Below are 21379 nucleotides of genomic sequence, written 5' to 3' on the forward strand. Positions count from 1 at the left end.
TAATCCATCCTAAATGTTTTTTTGGTGACTGAGTGGTTCCTTAAATTATTTGTTAACTATTTTGCCATTGTTAGTACAGTTGGGGGACATGTGACAACCCTCATCACTGATTAGTGCTAATCTATAATTAAGCATGTTAAATGACTGATTGACTGAAATCCTGAACTGATTGATTGAGTGTATAGCTTAAGTGCATTTTTATCTGTTGACTGTTGAATGATCTGTTCATGTTTTATGTTTCAAACTGCAAATTAAAGACCTTATCAGCGGCCGAATCTGAAATTGATTAATATTTTATGCTAGTTAGAATTTATGTGATTTTATGGTATATTTAATTGAAATGTGATTTGGTATAATTAAATTAGATTAAATAAGGTTAAATTACAATAGTTTGGCTTTATTACCAAAATGCCACTTAGTGGACTTTTATGAGCCTTTTATTTAATTTCTTTATGTTAGCATTATCATAACTTTTCTTCAGCCATTTTCTTGAGTCCAAACCGAGTGAGTGAGAGTCCAAACCGAGTGAGTGAGAGAGGGAGAGTAAGAGAATTGTTTTCAACAAGTTTTGCTTGGAGAACTAGAAGAAATTGAAGGAGTCTTGCATAATTGAGCTTCTACATTTGAAATTAGAGACTTAAGGTAGAGAATTTACCTTCTTGTGCATATTTTGGGTTGGTTCTTGCATGGTTTAGAGGATTGTTGGAGTTAGAGCCAAGTTATGGCTTAAATTGTTGAATTGAAGCTTGAATCATGCATGTATATACATATTCTTGCATTGTGAAGTTGATTTTCATGAAATCTTGCATGTAAGTTTACATTCTTGTTTTAGTCCATGAGTTCATCATGGTTTTGAGTTTAATCTTGCTTTGGATCACGTTTTGAGGCGTTAGAATTCACTAGAATTCATGCATGTCATATGTTTTTCATGTTCATGAAAACTTCTTTGAAAATAGTGTTCAATTGACTTACCTTTGGGCTTTGATTTAGCAAATTGATCTTTGAAATATGTCATATTATGAGTTTTAAAGTGTTTTCTAGAAAATTAGCCCAAAATGATCGGATTTTGATGCTTTAAAAGTTGATTTTGAGCTTGTAGGTTCAATCTGGAAATTCCAGATTTTAGACCCACGCTCGAGCGAGGAACTCCACGCTCGAGCGTACACTCTGAGTTCATGCAGTCCGCTCAAGCGGGGAAAGTGACGCTCGAGCGGGAAATACGTGTATCCAGTACTTTGCAAGTGTTTACAGTCCGCTCGAGCAAGGGAATGCACGCTCGAGCGAGGACTTGTGTCTCACACTCGAGCGGGGATCGAACGTCCGTCGAGCGTGAATTGCATGCATCCAGTCCTTTTGCATGATTTTACAATCCACTCGAGCGGGGGAAACCACGCTCGAGTGGAGCTCCTTTGTTCTGCATGTCCGCTCGAGCGTAGAAAACCACGCTCGAGCGGGACCTTCTGTTTCAGCAAAATTTTGAAAAATATTTAAAAGTGCATCTTTGCATCCCCATTCCATCCTAAGCATTCTTAGGCCTAGTTTAAGGCATCTCAATGAGGATATTGATGTAGAACCACACCTAGTCTAAGTAGGGACTAAGTCTTTGATTCCCAAGTATGTGACTTAGTGTGTGTTCATCCTGTAACTGTGTAGGGTTGGCATCCGAGGACGCGCACTAGCTTATCTGTAGCTTAGAACTCTGTGAGTAACAATGTTGTAAAGATATATTTAATCATGAATATTTTCTGCATGATCAACTGTACTACTTTTTGAAATGATATTTCTTACTGAATGAATGCTTGTCCTATTTGCAAACTGTATTCGTGGCATCCACAGCAATTTACTGTTACTGTACTGTACTGCTACTGTCACAGAGATCTCTGTCAGTTCCCATGTTCGGAACCACTACTGTTTACTGATATGATGGCCATCAACTGACTGTTCGGTCTGTTAAGACCTACTGTACTGTTTTGCTATTGGATGTACCACATATGATTATTATAGTTTCTGAATAACTGCTATGGCATGATATACGAGCCACAAACTGAATGACTGATATACTAATAAATGAATGTTTTCAATACTGAAAGGGCATTCATTCTTAACCTCTTTATGCATATGTTATTCACTGGGCTTTAGCTTGCTATTTATATATATATGTAGGTGTCCAAGCACCGGATCGGAGCTAGGAGCGTTGGGTTGAACTCCCTTTTTGTCAAGCCAACCAACGTGCCTCACTGCGAGGTTCCATGTATGTCCAAGCCAAGGCTGCTTCGGGGAGTTTTAGATCCCCCATTTCTCTCCCCGTATTATATAGACTATATAGACTTGTACTGTATTGTTATGGTAGGGATTTGGTCCCTAACCCGAATGATTGTATATGTATATATATACTGTTTTGTTTCTGAATATGAACATGTATGAAGAGTCTTTTTGCATACAGATTGTCACAGCTCATTGGACATCTTTTAATTACTGTTTTGGCTTCCGCCAGCCCCTGTACTCTGTATTATTGTTTTACTGTTAAGCAGGCCTTCGATAATCTCGGATTACTGGCTGGTTACGGTGCTAAACCCATAGGGGCGGGTTTGGGTCGTGACAGGACAAGTGACGTGGTTATATATGGGGAAAGTTGTGGGGTGTTTGTGTGTCACGCTATTCGAAAAGCACACTAGTAGCTTTTTTGAATTTGGATTTTTTAACACACATGCATTGTGGGACGTGAAATCCTTACTAATTGTTTTTTGGCGCATGACGTGAAGACATGTAGTAATTCAATCAAATTGGATCCGTTACTTTGGAGTGTCACATGACACTTTTAGGAAAAGTATACTAAAGAGTTTTTATGTACGGGGAAGGTGGTTAGGTGTTTGTGTGTCACGTTGTTCGCACTAGTAGTTTTTTTAAATTTAGTTGTTTTTAACACGCACAGTGTGAGATGTGAATTTCTTACTAATTATTTTTTTGGCACGTGACGTGAAGACACGCAGTAATTCAATCAAATTGGGTTCGCTACGTTGGAGTGTCACATGTCACGTTTAGGAAAAGTGCACTAAGGAATTTTTAATTTTTTTAGTGTCATAACATACTCGTCACGTTGTCACATTTGAAAAAATATACTAAGAAGTTTTTATTTTTTTTAGAGTGTCACATTATACATATCACGTTGTCACATTTGCAAAAAGTTCACTAAGAATGAGTAAAATTTTTAGAGTGTCACATCGTACCTGCCACGTTGTCCTATCGTTGAAGTGTCACATTAATACCTGCCACATTAGATATCACACCATATTTGTCACACATTCAAAAAAAAAAAAAAAAAATTCCAATTAACTAGTGAGGATATATCTGTCTAACCAATACCCATCCACGTTTGAAAAAAAGGACTTACTGGTTATACACTATACTTAATAAGGACCCCTCAATCAACCATTTAAAACATGGGACCAAATGGTACATAAGTTTCCAAAATAGGACTTTCCAATAAATTTTTCATTATTTTATTATTTTATATGTATAAAGGCTAGGGACAAATATGTTATTTTAAATGTGATAGGGGAATCTGTATTAAATAGAGACCTCAGGAGGTGTCAGTGTAATTTATCTTAAACTTAAATTGACTTTGTGTAAGAAATATTTCTCAAATAGAATCTATATAAAATTGGTATTGGGTTTGTGAATTATCTGAATTTATGATGAAAAATATAAAATTGGTATTGTGTTTGTGGATTATCTAAATTTACGATAAGAAATATATGGAATCTCAAATAGAGTCCATATAAAATAGGTAGTGTTTTTCAAATAGAATCCATATAAAATAGGCAAAGTTAGAATGATTTAAATTAAGTTTGTATTTGTGTAGAACTCTATATGTAAATGAAAAATGCATGCTAATATAGCTTTTTTAGAAAAAAAAAAAAAAAACCTTTAAATGTGTCACCAACACTGTTTATATATATATACAAGATGGTGTTCCTAGCATTATTAAAATTTTAAAGTCGTTGAATAATTCATATAGGTTTTCAAGTACATTTTTTGTCAATTTTTATTTTTATTTTTTTACTGAAATTTGTATAGATTTTTCGTTCAAATTTTTATCTTTCCTAATTTACCCTTTTGTTGGGGCTACGTTTCCCCCGTTTATTTCCTCATTATTTAGGCAATTATGCCTGTTTTTAAATACATTATAACATTGGATTTTTACTTTTTTACTCACTTTTAATTTTGTATTTTGCTAAAAGAAAAAATAAAAAACCCACCCTCAAACGTCCCTTAAAACTGTCAAGAAAATGCCAATAAAATAAAAATCTGAATGTAATATTTATATTTTCAGTCGTGCCTCATTTTTCTATTTTTTTCCCTGTTCCTTTTATTTTAGTAAACTTAGCATATTTTTTTTCATTTGAAGGCCAAAAAAAGTATATCAATCCTAACTTAATAAATCACTTACTATGGCACCTAAAATTGGCTAGGCATGTAAACAAACTCATATTGAATGAATAGGTTTCTCATTATATATATATGGATCATCAAAAATTTTAGCAAAATGTTCAATATATATATTAACTTTAATATATAAATTTTTTAATTCTTCATTCATGTCAAAAACTAGGTCGACCATTGAAATGGGAAAGATAGACCATTTGTAATTTATTTCATCGAAAAAATATAGCATCTATGATTGAATAAGGAATAAAAATGAAATTACTTATATATAATATTCATTATTCTTGAAATATCAAACAAAAAATCATGTATTTTTTAAATAAACATTTATTCACTAATTTTAGATCCAAATATAGCTTTAAAGTTAGGATCTTCCTTTGAATCACACTTATGATAAATATTTATGTATTCTACCTAATGAACAATGAAAATAAATTACAAAAAGAAAGGTTAGAAATTCTGAATTTAAATATTCAAATCCATTTACAACGATATGACAACAAAATTAACTCTGATATGGTTGAGTTTGTAACAAATTAAAATATGCCATGTTATTATGGGTCAAATTAAGGTGTGGTTTGGGATCCAATTAGAAAAATCACATTTTTCTTTCATGAACTTTTTTGGTTTTAGCGTTTTGTTTTTAAATTTGTATCAATTTTTTTTTTTCTAGTCCGATTAGTGTAGAAGGATATTAAATTTTTTTAATAAGAAGTTTACTAAATAAAAAAAACCCAACTATATTTTGTTTTTGTTTTTTGTCTTTATTTTTTTATCTTTTTAATTTTTATCTTTTTGATTTGTTTAGTCAAGTATAATCTAAAAATATCAAAATTTTAAAAAGAAACCTCATTAAAGACTAAAAAATCACTAAAAAACCAATTCCAAACTACGCTTAAGAATTTTTTTTCAATAATCACAATAATATTTTTCAATTATAAATTTGAAATTTAATCTCAACCAAATCATCTCTATGTGTAATTTGGCACTAGTTAGGTGAGAGTTTAAGCCCAACTCACAAATTTGGTGCATGTTAGTTGCCACATTTCCATTATTATCTCCCAATCCACTCAAATATATAAATCTTTTTATTTTTATTTGTTTATTTTTTTTATGTGGTTGCAAATTGACGCTACTCATCTACACGCGCTATTACTAACCGCGCGTGACGCTTCAAATCTTTTAATTCTTTAAATTTTTTTTCCCTATATTTGGAAATTAAAAAAGTTCGAATGGGACTTACCACACGAAATCCCCTCTCTTCGTGACTCAACGTTTTTCTCGATCTGACAAACATCCATAGCCGCACGATCCCAAATCCCTCCACGTGGCGCGATGAGAACTGGATGGTAAGCGTGTGTGGGTCACCGTGTGGCGAAGAACCGGTCTTTAGGTGGTTTTTTGCAACCTACTGTAGCCGGGAATGCTATGGGTTTTTACCGGTAGATCCGGTAACAGGAGTCAATTGTATAAGAGCTGGGGTTTAAGCAAAGGTTGGGTGGTTTTCAGAGGGTTTTTGCCATCTCTGTAAGAAGAGAGAGAGAGATTGGGAGGAGAGAGAAAATTGAAGGTAGCGTCCGAAACATTGTTTGTCTATCGAGAAAGAAAAGAGACGAAAATGGGATAAAGAGAAAAGGAGGAGAGAAATAGTGTCGTGATCGTTGCGAATTTTGGTTCTGATGAGATCTGTTCCTTTGAATTCTCAGACAATTTTCCGATCTTACATGTTCCTTAAAATTCTACTCAAATTCGCTTGAATGTTTTGTTTTTCTCGGGAAAACAAAGGATTTGATAAATACTAAGAGGTGAGATTATGGAATTTCTCGTCGGTTCTGTTTCGCAATTTGATGAAGTTGCAGTTTTTTTTTTTTTTTTTTTTTATACAGTGTGTTTGGTTTCCGGAAAACCGAAGGAAAGGGGGAGAAAATTTAGAATCTAATGACATGCCGCGGTTAATGTGGATGCCATGGTGGAGATTCTCTGATTTTCTGTCCGTTTCTTTGCAACCAATGAAAGCATTAATTTTGTTTTATTTTCTTCTGGTTTCGTCTGAATTTGGTCGTTCTGTTGCTTTTCTGCCGTGGATTTGTGTTTTCCTTCTTGCCTTCCGTTTCTGATGGGTTCGATCTGCAGTTTGGTGTGAAGTTTTCAGAACCACTATCCAAATTTTTGATTTTTTTTTCCTGAAAAGCAGAGAGATGACTGAGATTCATTCTTTTCTTTTCTTTTCCTTACCCTCCGAAATCATCTGAACTGTCCCAGGTTTTTCCGTGTTGATCTGCTTCTGGGGTTTTAGATCTCTTATATACATAAAGAGTATATCATTTGCAGGATGTCTGAAATGATTACCTGTGTTGTTTCGACATTATTGTTTTGGTCCCTTCTATCAGGGTTTTGTGTGGGTTTTTCTATATATATGTTTTCCCTCCCTTTTTCTTGCGCCAGAATTTTTTCGACTCTTTCATTATATTGTGGGCTGAGATTTAGGACTGTAGAAAACAGATTTTGAGAATTCTGTTGGTCTGAAATTTTTGTTTCCCTTCATGAGCTGAATCACACAAAGGTGCAAGTTTTCCTTGAATGTGCCATCAATTATCATCATGGTTTATTGTTATGGTTATCACTTTAGCTGATAAGTGATGTTTGTTTTTTAAACATTTGGTGCTGATTGCTTTTTCTATTTGGTTAGATCATGCGGATCTGGTGGGACCGTGTCTTTTTGCAAACATAGCCATTTGAATTAATGAAAAGTTTGACAATTTTCCAGTTATGTTTCTCCAAATCTGTTTATGTTCTGTTTGATTGTTGCCAAAACAAAAGAAAAGATTAACCTTTTGACTTTTTGTGATTAGAACGGCTATTAAAGCTTATAACTGTTTCGAAGTGTATCTCTGCAAGTAGCAATTGGAATTGTGGACCTGTTGTACAATTTCCTTTTTTTTTTAAATTTTTTGATTTTTTTTTACTGTTTAGAACAGAAAAGGAAAAGATGAATTTTATGATGCCTCACAGGTGGAATAGACATTTATAAAACTCCAAGGTTTTCTTTTATTGGAATTGAATATGGGTTTTTATGCTTTAAATGGTCTTTAGACTCCGACTTTTTCTTCTGTTCATCTCTTTGATGGTTTGCCGTTGAAATGGCTGTATAACTTTACAAGGTGTTGTTCTCTTTGACCATAATAACTTCTTCAATCAGGGCATTGGGAATATTTGATTAATGGATTTTGATATCTTAATGGTAAAATATTAGTTTCGAATAATTCCTGCAATCTGAAAATTATAGCAAGGATATGATTACCTAAGTTTTGATTTGTTTTTGTACTGGGATGTGGGGCTTGTGGGGAACATTGTGAATGTTGCTGTGTTACTTTTTCTGTTTTCTCCATGAACTTGAGTATCTTGCAGGATTTTGCCATTTTAAATTCTGCCTTTTTTTTTTTCCCTTTGGTTGATTTCAATCTGTGTTCCTTTGCACTTCAATCTGATAGAGTATACACTTATTTTTCCCTTTTTGTTTTGACTTGAATGTAAGGGCTTTGAATCATATATGTGTATATATATATTTTGTGGTTTATGAAATTGCTTTATTGTTCTTTTGTTTGTTATGAATAAATAGAGTATGTTATTATACTCAATTCAATAAAGCCTTTCCATGAATACTGTCTTGCCATTTTACTTGGTCTATTATCCTAATATACTATTCTACCATATCTTTTCTCATTATCGTGACCCCAGTTAATTTTAATCTTCCCCTTTCCCTATCATTACCCTCACTGGTAATCTTTGTTTGTCGACAGGATCTCTTCTAATTCTTGCAGTGCCTGAGCTTAGGTGATTGGCAGGTGTTCATTTGTCCAGGCTTCTTTTGGACCGTGAAAGATATTTGGTAATGCTTGTGTTTTGCATTTGCTGAGTTTCTGGCATGATCTCTGAGATATGGTGTTGCAGAAGAGACTAGACTATGGATTTAATGGTTATCAGGTGCCTCCCACACCTCGAGCTACCAGATCAGCTAGGGTAAATATAACTTCCATTATAGCCCATTAACCCTTTTAATTTTTTCCTCTTCTGCTCTACTTTTTGACCTCTAATTTTAATTCGTTCTCTTGTTTTAGAGGAGGGTCCCATTTAGGAAGAATGTTGATGACAATCAAATGTGCGCATTTGACTTATTGGCTACTGTAGCTGGCAAGTTATTGTTGGAGGGAGAAAATTCTCCTAGTTCTGGTAATGCATTAACTGGAAAAGAACTGTGCACAATTGTGAAAGATTCATTCAAGAAAGAGCAGAAGGATGAAGATAATCCTTCAAAGGCTGAACCTTGTGATCGAGGAAGCTGTGATAGGAGCTTTTCTTTTTCAGAGCTTGCTTCTCATGCTCCTGCTCTACGTCATAGTTTAAAGGAATTTTCACATGCTCATATTGATGATTGTTGGGGACTTGCCTCTGTAATAACAACTTCTGATTGCTCGGAGAAGGTTGGTTCTGCTGAGAAGTCAAAAAGCAAGATTCAACTTGGAAGCTCTGCCAGCAAATTAGAAGTAGCTTCCTCTGGGTACCAGGAGTCTTGTGATTTTACAGTAGGGAATGAAAATAAGAAACAGATAAAAATAGAGTCACCAAAGACTGGAAATGCAATAAATGTTACCAAGGCTGATATCTGCAGTTCGGATGATCTGGCAGTTAGGGATAGGAAGCCTCCTATTTTAGTTAGTGTAAACAATAGGGTGAAGTTACCTTCATGCATTGATCAAATTCCTAGTAGGTCTTTCCCTGCATGTCGGGATGATGTAAAGTTAGTTATTAGAGATGATGACGAAAACTCTTCCGGGTGCTCTGAACCTAGCACCACAACAAAGACCTTCAGGTCACCACTATGTATTGGCAACCGAAGAATAAGGAAGTTTTTCTCATCCAAATATTGGAAAGTAACTCCAAAACTGAAGGATGAGGAACATTTTAATGCTGGTATGTAATTGCTTATTATTTAATTGTATTAGTTTCCCTCTCAATTTAACTGGATACATCATGATTTTAATTTTTATGACTCTTTTTTAGTTGAACATTATGATTATGTCTCCAGATTCAGAAATAAAGCCTGTCTACCATAATAGGAAGATTTGTTACAAACGCCGAAGGTCTCAAAGGGATTATCCTTTCAAAAAGAGGAGACTTTATGACCGTAGCTCGGTATCAAATTTTGAAGGAATTAGTAGTGAGGGAATATCTAGTTCACCCAGGAAGGGGTTTAGTTGTGATGCTTCTGGTTCAAGTGCAACACCACGTGGAGGTTTATTTCCATCCCTTTCTTTTCTCTTCTTTCTTTAATTTTTCCCCCGGGATATAGTATATTATGTTAATATTCCTAACTCCTCATGCAGCCTCTGGGATAGCGGCTTGTGTAGCAGGTCAACGCACATCCTTCCAATCGAGGGATTCCCATGGTATGAGAGCCTTTGATGGTGTGATTCATATTTACACTTTTGACTTGATTGGTGTCTATCATTCGAAGAGGTTCTTACATGAAGATATCTTTCCTTTTATTCAGTGAAGCTTAGGATCAAGTCTTTCAAGGTTCCAGAACTTGTTATTGAGATTCCAGAATCTGCAACCGTTGGTTCACTGAAGGTATGCCATATATGAACATTAATTTTGATTTAAATATCTTCTCTTTACCTCAACCCAAACATCGTAGTGAATTCTGCTTTTAGCACGCTGAACTCCGTCTTTGTTCTTCTGCAGAGAACAGTTATGGACGCAGTGACTGCTATACTCGGGGGTGGACTACGAGTTGGTGTACTTCTTCAGGGGAAGAAGATTAGAGATGATAACAAAACTCTACTGCAGACTGGAATATCTCACAATAATAAGCTTGATGCTTTAGGTTTTTCCTTGGAGCCTAACCCTTTGCAAGCTCCCCAATCTCTGTGTCATGAAGATCGTCCCTTTCTACTTGCTTGTGACACACCTCAGCCTCTAATAAGGTAATTTAGATGTACCATGACTTCAGTTTAATGTTAGCTCATAGCTTTTTAGTTGTTTCCATGTTGGTGTTATACGTAATTTAGATCATTAATCTTTTTGCTTCGTGGATCTGCCACCTTTTTCATTTTTTCCCCCACTTTGATTTACGATATGTGGTAACCTGAGTGTACAGAGCTTTAAAGGGTAGTTTTAAATTTTAATTGGAATCCAAGGTCTCGGGTTCTTCCTGCACCACGTACTTTTTTTTGTTAGGTCAGTTGTTTCTGAGCTGATAAGATGTAATGCTATGTCATCAGGTACCCACCTGCACCTAGTGTAGTACATAACGTTGTTCAACAGAGAACTGCTGATGCCTTACCAGATCCTCCATTGTCAAGTTTGGGAAACTTTATTGAAAGCGATCATGATTCGGCACCCTCTCCTCCTGACATGTCAATAGCCAAAAGCCCAACACATTCTAGAGCATTGGTTGCTGTCCCAGCAATGAATGTCGAGGCACTGGCTGTGGTTCCCATGAGGAAATCCAAGCGATCTGATGCTGTGCAGCGTCGAATTCGTCGACCGTTCTCTGTTTATGAAGTGGAAGCACTGGTTCAAGCTGTTGAGAAGCTTGGAACAGGAAGGTATGTTAGGCGAAACCTAACCCTCATTTGTTAAACAGACAAGTCTCAACATGCGGGCTTTTATTCTCTCTTTTTGTGAGCTTGTACCTGATTGTTTTGAACTCATTTGTTCTTTTTTTCTCTTACCCATAGTTCGTTTGTTTGTTCTGCAGATGGCGTGAGGTTAAACTGCGAGCTTTTGATAATGCAAAACATCGAACTTATGTGGATCTCAAGGTAAGGAAGTGATTTTCCACCTTGCATTTTTATTGCTGACTTTTACTTTAACAAGACTAGTCATTACTTTCAATTTTATTCCCTTCAAATGTTAAGGTCTTTCTTTCTTTTACATTTAAAAATAGTCTAGTGGACAGATTTGACCTAAAAGGGCTGGCAGTTTAAATGGTTCTAGACAACAGTTGCTTGAGTTATTGGCAAATGATTAGGTCTTTATATCTTTATCTTATACGATAACAACTATTCTAAGGAATCTTTGGAATTCTAGTTTTACACGATTTCACTTTGACAGTTGTATTTTCCTAGTTCCTTCCTACCAAATGACGGATTGCCCACTTTTTTTCCTTTTATTTCCTAAAATATACATATGAATCTTTTAGTGGCTCTTAGTGCCTTGGGTTGGAAAGCAAATATATGAGTTTGTACTTTGTTGCTAATCTGATATTTATTACATGTACTTCGTTTGAATTAGAAGTGTGCTTTGTTTTAATTAAAAGCGTGGTCACATGACATGGGGTTGTGCAGGACAAATGGAAAACACTGGTGCACACGGCAAGAATATCCCCACAGCAAAGGAGGGGTGAGCCGGTGCCCCAAGAGCTCTTGGATCGGGTCCTAACTGCCCATGCTTACTGGTCCCAACAAGAAGCCAAGCAACAGCTCAAACAACAGCATTCAGAGACTTGTCGCCTTTGAAAAAAAATTCACCACCGATGAAGAAACTAAAGATCAATTGGATGGGGATTTAAAGACTGGTTTTGATTTTGTAAAAAGTAATGACAAGGATGGGGGAAAACAGGTAAAATGTAAAATTTGTAGCTCTTGCGGCGATTCTTTTCATCTGGGGAGATGGGTTTTGGCGCTTGTAAATGTGTTGACAGAATAAGAGCTTGCTAAGGGGGAATTTTTTGATGCCGAAATGTGGGCATTTTTTTTTTTTGTTCATTTAATTTCTTAAATTGGGGTTTAGGGTGAAGAAAGAAAAGAAAAGAATAGAAAAAGCATGGGAATTGACGTTCGTTTGTTGTATTTTGTAGATGGGTAGTGATTGTAACCTTCATTTTAATGCTTATTTAGCATTTTAATATATGATGAATTCATTGACACGTCCAGATTTTCTCCACTTACTGGATTGGAAACCTAGACTTGATTTTCTATTTCAACTATTTAATTACATGTCACCCACGGGATAAAACAATGTATTATTTATTAAAAATATAATAATTATATTTAATTTTTTGTATTTTGTCTCTCATAAATAAAATTTTATATAGAAGTTTAAGAATTTTGTTTCAAATGTTCTTTTACTATAATATATAGTATAGATATATTAAAATTGTTGTATTGACAATTAATAATTAAAATTATGCTTTGTTATAAAAAAATGACATAGTTATAATATTTCACTATTTTAGAATAAAAATATATGAATTTAAAAAAATTGTTACATTGGTTTTTGAAAATGAAATAATTAAAAAAATTTTAAAAATTCAATGAGTAAGAAAGAATTATCGTAACATATAATTTAAAATATTTAAAAAAAGTTAAAAAATGAATGGACTTTAAAAAGATGTGATTACAATTAAAACTAATGCCATATTTATTAATAAGTATAATTTTATTTAGATATCTATTTATACTTTAACATGTTTATTTAAATAAAAAACAAAAATAAATAAAAATATTAATAATTTTGAGTTTTAAAATATGATTTTGTACAGTTGCTGTATTAACTTTTGGAAGGAAGATATTGGAATTTTTTTTACAAAAATTGAATATTAGTCATTGAACAAATCTTATAAGATTTAAAATAAAACTTATAATAGGATGAAATTAATGACATTGCAACATATGCATTTTAACAATTTTAAATTTTAAAAAAAAATAGATTAGGACTTTGAACTTCAATTATTGTACAACATTTTTATTTATAAAATAATATAAATAGCTATATTAAAAGGATATGATTTTGTATAGCTATGTTTTAAATTTTAAATTTTATTTTTTAATTTCCTATATAAAAAGATTCAAAATTTTTTAATTACATATGATTTCTTTCTAAAAACATATGAACTCACAGCGGAGTAGATAGAGAAGTACCATAAAAGAAGAGAGGAACTGTACTTATTAAAGATAAATAATTGACTAACACCTTTAATAGTTTTGAAAAAAATGATTAAAATTAATATTTTCTTTTTATAGCTTTGAAAAACTATTATATTCTTTTGAAGTAATACTCTGCACCAACTGTTAATTAATACATATCATGATATCAAAAAAAATATTAAAAGTAAATTTAAGAAAAAAAATGATATACAAACATAAAATCAATGCAAAAAACTTAATAATAAAAATTTTGTTTGAATTTTTATTTATCACTTTATAATGAGTGACAAATTTTTTTATTATACAAATGATCTTACCACGCCATTTTAGTATAAAAATTCTAGTAAAATAATATTAACCAACAAAAAATAGTTTTAACAAAAAACAAATAATGATTGGTAAAGAGGAGGGAGAAATGACACACAAAATATGAAATACAAAAAGAAAAAAATGGTCATAGATAAAAAAGAAAAAGAAAAAATGATATACCTAAAGGATAAAAGAGTCTGTTTAAATGATACAATATATTAGATATAAACTAACCTCCAAATTGTCTCACAAAAGAAAGTTAAAAAACAATGACTTTCATTGTTCTATGAATATAATATTTAGAGGGTAAGAAAGACATGAATAGCTTGGAAAAGGCATAATGTATAATGGCTAGGATTTTTGGATAGAATAAAGAAGAGATTTTTATTGATAAGTCCAATTTAGAAGTGTTTTAACTCAAGAAGTCCATGAAGGAATTTTTTAACCCATTTAGTCCCATGTATGTATAGTTTTATTCCATAAAGTCTATTTTCTTGATTTACACTATTTTCTTGGACACTTATACCCTTATATTCAATTTTGATACCTTTATAAATATTTTTTGAACGATTAACAATTTAATGATGTCAACATTCATATTTTAAAATTCACATTGGTAAGAATGTAAAATTGGCCCGTGGGCGGTCCGAAACCCGCCCGCGAGCCGGGGCGGGCCCGGCCCGTTGACAATGTGAATATTCACATTGACATATTAACATTCACATTAATAGGAGTGTAAAATTGGCTCGCGTCCTGTGGCGGCGCGAAACCCGCTCGCGGTCCATGGGCGGCCCGGGGCGGGCCCGGTTCGGCCCATTGACAATGTGAATATTCACATTGACATGCTAACATTCACATTGATAAGAGTATAAAATTGGCTCGCGGTCCATGGGCGGCCAAAAGCCCGCCCGCTGCCGGGAAGGGCCCGGCCCGGCCCGTTGACAATGTGAATATTCACATTGACATGTTAACATTCACATTGATAGGAGTGTAAAATTAGCCCGCGCCTCGTGGCTGCCCGAAACCCGCCCACGGCCCGTGGGCGGCCCGGGGCGGGCCTGGCCCGGGGCGGGCCTGGCCCGCCCTGTTGACAATGTGAATATTCACATTGACATGTTAATATTCACATTGATAAGAGTATAAAATTGGCCAGCAGCCCAGGGCGGGCCCGACCCAGCCTAGTCCGTTGACAATGTGAATATTCACATTGACATGTTAACATTCACATTAATAGGAGTATAAAATTGGCCCACGGCTCGTGGCGGCGCGAAACCCGCCCGCGGCCATGGGCGGCCCGGGGCGGGCCCGGTCCGGCCCGTTGACAATGTGAATATTCACATTGACATGTTAACACTCACATTGATAAGAGTATAAAATTGGCCTGCGGCCCATGGGCGGCCAAAAGCTTGCCCGCGGCCCGGGGCGGGCCGGCCCGGCTCGACCCGTTGACAATGTGAATATTCACATTGACATGTTAACATTCACATTGATAAGAGTGTAAAATTGGCCCGTGACCCGTGGGCAGCCCAAAGCCCGACCTCGGGCCGGGACAAGCCCGGCCCGTTGGCAATGTGAATATTCACATTGACGTGTTAACATTCACATTGATAGGAGTGTAAAATTGGCCCGCAGCCCGTGGGCAGTCCGAAGCCAGATCGTAGCCCGAGGCAGGCTTGGCCCGACCCGTGACAATGTGAATATTTACATTGACATGTTAACATTAACATTGATAGGAGTGTAAAATTTGTCCGCTGCCCGAAGCTCGCCCGCGGCCCGGTGTAGGCTCGAACCCAAACCCGGGCCACCAATGCGACGCGAGTCAATTTTACACTCTTATCAATGTGAATGTTAACATGTCAATGTGAATATTCACATTGTCAACAGGCCGGGCCGGGCCCGCCTCGGGCCGCCCACGGGCCGTGGGCGGGTTTCGGGCAGCCACGGGGCACGGGTTAATGTTATACTCTTATCAATGTGAATGTTAACATGTCAATGTAAATATTCACGTTGTCAACGGGCCGGGCTTTGGGCTGCCCACGGGTCACGGGCCAATTTTACACTGTTATCAATGTTAATGTTAATATGTCAATGTGAATATTCACATTGTCAACGGGCCGGGCCGGGCCCGTCCTGGGCAGCGGGCGGGCTTCGGGTCGCCCACGGGCCACGGGCCAATTTTACACTCCTATCAATGTGAATGTTAATATGTCAATGTGAATATTCACATTGTCAACAGGCCGGGCCGGGCTCGCCCCGAGCCGCCCACGGGCTTCGAGCCGCTCATGGGACGCGAGTCAATTTTACACTCTTATCAATGTGAATGTTAACATGTCAATGTGAATATTCACATTGTCAACAGGCCGGGCTGGGCCCGCCCCTGGCCGCCCACGGGCCGTGGGCTGGTTTCGGGCAGCCACGGGGCGCGGGCTAATTTTATACTCTTATCAATGTGAATGTTAACATGTCAATGTGAATATTCACATTATCAACGGGTCGGGCCGAGCCTGCCCAGGGCAGCCCATGAGCCGCGGGCGGGTTTTGGGCCGGCCACAGGCCGCGGGCTAATTTTACACTTCTATCAATGTGAATGTTAATATGTTAACGTGAATATTCACATTATGAACGGGCCGGCCCGGGCCCGCCCCGGGCCGCGGGCCAATTTTACACTCCTATCAATGTGAATGTTAACTTGTCAATGTGAATATTCACATTATTAACGGGTCGGGCTGGGCCTATTTTTTTGGCATGTGGATCGGCCCAGCCCGGCCTGACTCGAATTTTTCCGGACACCCACGAGGATCGACATGGGCCGGGCGCCTACACATTGACGATATGAACATTCACATTGACGGTGTGAACATTCACATTAGGGGTATTTTAGTAATTATGTCACCCATAGGACTTATTGAAATATAAGAAAATAATGTGAATTAAATAGAATATAAGTAGATGAAAATGGTATTTTGGTCTTCTTATCTCAAATTGGACCTAATGGAATAGTCAAAAAGAATATGGGTTGGATGGAATAAAGCTCTTAGAAAATAAATTTATCAAAAAAGCTTCCAATAAAGAATTGGTTAGAGAAAGAGTGCACAAGAATAATTTTTTTCATTTTTCATTTTCAAAATTATAAATCATGGAATCATTATAAAAAATAATTAATTATGAGATTTTAAAAAAAAATTATATATAGCATAGATATGCTTAAATTTATTTGGGAATAAAATTGCGTTTAATTATGGAATATAAAGAGATTCTATAAATAAAGTTTAATTTTTATTTTATGTTAGGGTTAATTTTAGGTTTATATAGATCAGACCAATTGTGAAAGATATTAATAGTATACATTTTATAGGAGGTGAGAAAGTTTCTTTTTCATTATATTTATTTTAGGAGAGAAAAGATTGTATGAAATTTATATTCTTTTTAAATAAAGGCTTGATTTATTTTGAGAGGAAAAGGGGGTTGAGAATTGTGTGTTTTTTTCTTTATTTATTTATTTATTTATTTCCGGCAATATATTTGTATTAAATAATTTTGAAGGTTAATGTGTATGTCTTTAGAATAGCCAATAGATGTTTTAATTTTTGTTTTATAAAAATCAAAAATTCAAAACATTAGATTTAAGGTTTTGAAACACTTATGGCCTCTAAGATGAAAAGTCACTTTGGTATAATATATAGCATAGATTGATAGATTATGAGATTTAGGAAATAGATAAATATTAGGAGAGAGATTTTAGTAACTTGTAATTCAATTATTATTTTTAAATCTATAGTTACTTTGTTAGCCAATAGTATTATTTTTTAATATTTTTAAAATTACAAAAATTAGCAATTTTACTTTTTATTATTATTATTATTTTTATCTATAATTACTTTGTTAGCCAATAGTACTATTTTTAAAATTAAAAAAATTAGCAATTATGGTTTTACGTTCTTTTCAATCTATAATTTATTTAAATATATATATATATATATAATTTATGAGATGAGATTTGTGTTTTTTTTTTTTTTAATGTATAGTTACTTTGTTATGAGATGAGATTTAGGAAAGAGAGAAATATTAAAGGGAGAGGTTTTAGGAACTTGTAACTCAAAATTTTAAGGGAAAATTAGTCTAGGGTCCCTCTCATACTTTTCGTACTGGAAGAGATCCACAAAATTATTTTTTGATGTCTAAGGTCCCTAAACATGTATCAGAGAAATATGGCTGAAGTCAAAGAAGAGGTGGATCGATTGGTCGAAGATGAGATGCGTCGCAGCTCCAAGAAACCCTCCGATTTCCTCAACGACCTCCCTCCTCTTCCCAGCTTCAACTTCCAGGTTCTCTCTCCCAACTAAACATTGTGGATCGATTGGTCGAAGATGAGATGTGTCATCGGTCAGCTAATTTCGGATCGATTGCCGCCGTTCTCGCCGTAACTCAGTTCCCATCGTCATCACCTCCGTCATGGTCGCCATCGCACTCTTAGGGACCGTCATCGGTCAGCTAATCTTCGGATACCTCGGCGATTGTATGGGCCGACGGCGTGTTTACGGCCTCGCACTCATGTGCATGGTGCTAAGCTCTATTGGGTACGGATTCTCTATCTGCACTTCCGCGACCTGTGTATTGGTGAGTCTGAGTTTTTTCAGGATTGATGATGGGTCGAGTGACAGGTTGAACCCCGGTTTTTTGATGGAACCATGTGATGCTAAACTCTGGGAAGCCAGGTACCCAATGAGTCCATTTGAAGATTTTGATTTTGTGTCAACTGGGAACATAATTGAAGAGATCTTTGGCCCAAACACTGAAATCAGTAAGTTGAGTGATGAAGAAAAGCATTAGATAGTGGCTCTTCATATGATCATTTGAACTGAATTTTCTCTGGGTTGAAACCAGAGAAATTCTCTAGTTTTCTCTGGATTTTAGTGAATTTCTCTAGGTTGGAGGGCGATTTTCTCTGAGTTTGAGTAAATTTCTCTAGGAGAAGAACCCAAATGTCTGAGTTAGAAGAAGAATCCAAATGTCATGAGGCTGCTCATAATTCCGGTCACAGCAGCAACAAACAGAGTAATGGTGCACTGGTGAAGAGAGTAATGGACCAAAGAAATTTGAATTTTCTCTGGGTTCATTTTGACCGGTTTCTTTCGAGGTGAGCTATTGATGTAAGTTTGATTTCAATTTCAATTTTGATTATGAATTTTAAAATTTTTTGGCTGATTGTTGGTTATTATAATTAAAAGCAGAGTGACAAGTGGTGGGTGATGCAATTGTTATCAGTGGCGTACTTGTCTTTGGCAACGAAGATGGAGGAATATAGAGTACCATCACCCTCAGAGTTTCAATTGGAATGCAACTTTGAGAGCAAAGTTATTCAGAGAATGGAGCTTTTGGTATTGAATGCATTGGAGTGGAGAATGAGTTCAGTCACTCCTTTTGCTTTCATTCATTACTTCATCAGAACCCTTGGGAACCATCACTCTCCACCAAGGAATGTGGTATCTAGAACTGTACACCTCATTTTGGCTATAATGAGAGGTAAATTTTAGACAAAATTGAATTTCTCTGAATTGAATTTTCTCTGGTTTGGACCTGAGAATTTCTCTGGATTAAATTTTCTCTGGTTGAATTTTTTCTGGATCGAATTTTCTCTGGATTGATGTTGAGGGACCTTAGACATTATAAAAATATTGAGTGTTCTTTATGTTATAAAATCATAATACCAGGGACCTTAAAAAAAAACTCCAAATTTTAAGTGGTTTTTTGTTTTTGTTTTTTTTAATCTATAATTACTTTGTTAGCCAATAAAATTATTTTAAATATTTTTAAAATTACAAAAATTAACAATCGTGAAATGAGATTTTGAAACTCTCATAAGCGTTCTCATTAAAAATTCATTTTTCTTTATATAATATATATACATATATATATACATGTTGATACAATTTATCCCAGTGAATGGGGCGAACTGGTCCAGGCTCCTCAAGCCCAAGCCCAAATGATCGAGCCCACCGGATACCCTGCAAACAAGTTCAACGGGGAACGGGGTAGTCCCCCAGTGAACCCTCCGACGATCAAGTTAGGAAGAGAAGTAGAGTATATGGGGAGAGATTAGAGATAGAATGCTTAACATTTTTCTTGTTTACAACGTTCGCTTATATCCTTGGGCAATCATTTCGCTGTCCCTTCCGACCTGCTCTCCTCGCCGAAAGCCTATGTTGTAGCTTACCTTGCTCAGGGTAAGGGGGTCCTGTTCCGGCGGAGAGGTGTTGTCGTAATAAATGTTGTGATGGGCTGCATTAATGGTGATGTGCAGTGGCAATAACTTTGCAGATCTTTGTCTGCTGATGTGGCTCATCCTTCTCTTGCCGTGTGTCTGAATGCCATTGGCTCTTTATGCCATGTTGGACTCCAGCTGTCCTGGACCTCACCAGCTGGGTTATGCACTGGGCTTCAAGTGATGGGCCATAGGTGATTCGTGGCCTTTATGGGCTTATACATGTCAGTAGTCCCCCATTCCCGAGTGCAACTTTAGTCCAACGAAGGGAATATTAGTGACGTAGATGAGTGTGTTAGGGATTGGCAGGATGGAGGTCGACCGGAAGGGGTGATCGAGGGGGGTGAATCGACTATGAGGTGGTTCGACTGCGCAGGGCGACCGAGTGGAAGAGCCGATCACAGAGAGGGTCGACCGCGAGGTTGGCCGAGCGGGATGGTCGACACCAAGGAGGGCCGACCGCGAAGGGGCGGGGGGGGCCGACCGCGGTGGTTGGCCGAGCGGGAGGGCCGACCGCGGCGTTTGGCCGAGTGGGAGGGCTGACCACGAGGAGGGCCGACCGTGTCTGCCAATGGGGGGCTTGGAGTGCGCACCATTTGGAAAGTACCCATCAGGTCTGTGGAGCCGAAACTGGGAGCTGCCGCGGAGGGGAGGGTGAAGAGGGTGAAGGAGTGGAGAGAGAAAGAAGGGGCCAAATGGGACGAGCTCGTTCAGCCGTCTGCGTTGTTTGAGGTAGGGTTGGGTCCAAGGCCAAGTAGTGGGGACCTCGACCGAGCAGAGTTGGAGGCGAGGAGAAGGGCTCAGGAGGCGGAGGATCAGGCCATGTAACAACCCTCATACTGTTTACCGATTAATGACTGATTGATTACCGATAACCATCGATTACCGTTAAACTGAATTGATCATGACTGATAATCGGACTGATTAAAAGTACTGAACTGACTGACCGAAATTGAAACTGAATTGAATGAATACATCTGTTTGAATTGCATTTTATCTGTTGACTGTTTGTTTGATCTGTTCATGCTTATATGTTTAAACTGCTAATTGAAGGCCTTATCGGCGGCCGAATTAGAAATTGATTAGTGTTCTATGACTCCTAGAATTTATGTGATTTTATGGTGTATTCATCTGAAAATTGATTAGGTATGATTAAATTAGATTAAAATGAGTTAATTGCAAAGTTTGCCGTAATTACCATTTTGCCACCGAGTGCCCACTACCTATACACGTTGAGCTCATTGCACTTAAACAACATAATTTCATCAGCCTTCTCCTTGCTATAACCGACCAAGAGAGGGAGAGGGAGAGAAATTGGGTTTTCATCTTGTGAATTGTTTGGAGATTGAAGAATTGTTGAAGAGATTGCATTTTTGAGCTCCCTCACTTCTAATTCTACACCCAAGGTAGCTCATTCATCATCTTAATT

The 21379-nt window shown here is 36.6% G+C and overlaps 2 protein-coding genes across 2 annotated transcripts; both read left to right on the plus strand.

Annotated features, from left to right (window-relative positions):
• The first annotated feature begins 5653 nt into the window (after positions 1-5653).
• LOC114261987 (telomere repeat-binding protein 5) lies at positions 5654-12379 on the plus strand. Its single transcript, XM_028202314.2, has 10 exons — positions 5654-6251; positions 8247-8466; positions 8565-9417; positions 9533-9739; positions 9831-9893; positions 9998-10077; positions 10192-10433; positions 10731-11057; positions 11210-11273; positions 11799-12379. The coding sequence occupies exons 2-10, from the start codon at positions 8386-8388 to the stop codon at positions 11967-11969; spliced, it is 2088 nt and encodes a 695-aa protein (XP_028058115.2). The 5' UTR covers positions 5654-6251; positions 8247-8385; the 3' UTR covers positions 11970-12379.
• A 5517-nt stretch (positions 12380-17896) lies between these two features.
• LOC145821537 (cyclin-D3-1-like) lies at positions 17897-19222 on the plus strand. Its single transcript, XM_082918061.1, has 2 exons — positions 17897-18013; positions 18920-19222. Exons 1-2 carry the CDS (start codon positions 17897-17899, stop codon positions 19220-19222), a joined length of 420 nt encoding a protein of 139 aa, XP_082774187.1.
• The last annotated feature ends 2157 nt before the right edge of the window (positions 19223-21379 follow it).

Source organism: Camellia sinensis, chromosome 3 (genome assembly GCF_055761805.1).
Source record: "Camellia sinensis isolate YWXY chromosome 3, ASM5576180v1, whole genome shotgun sequence".
In the NCBI taxonomy this organism is placed as follows: Eukaryota; Viridiplantae; Streptophyta; class Magnoliopsida; order Ericales; family Theaceae; genus Camellia; species Camellia sinensis.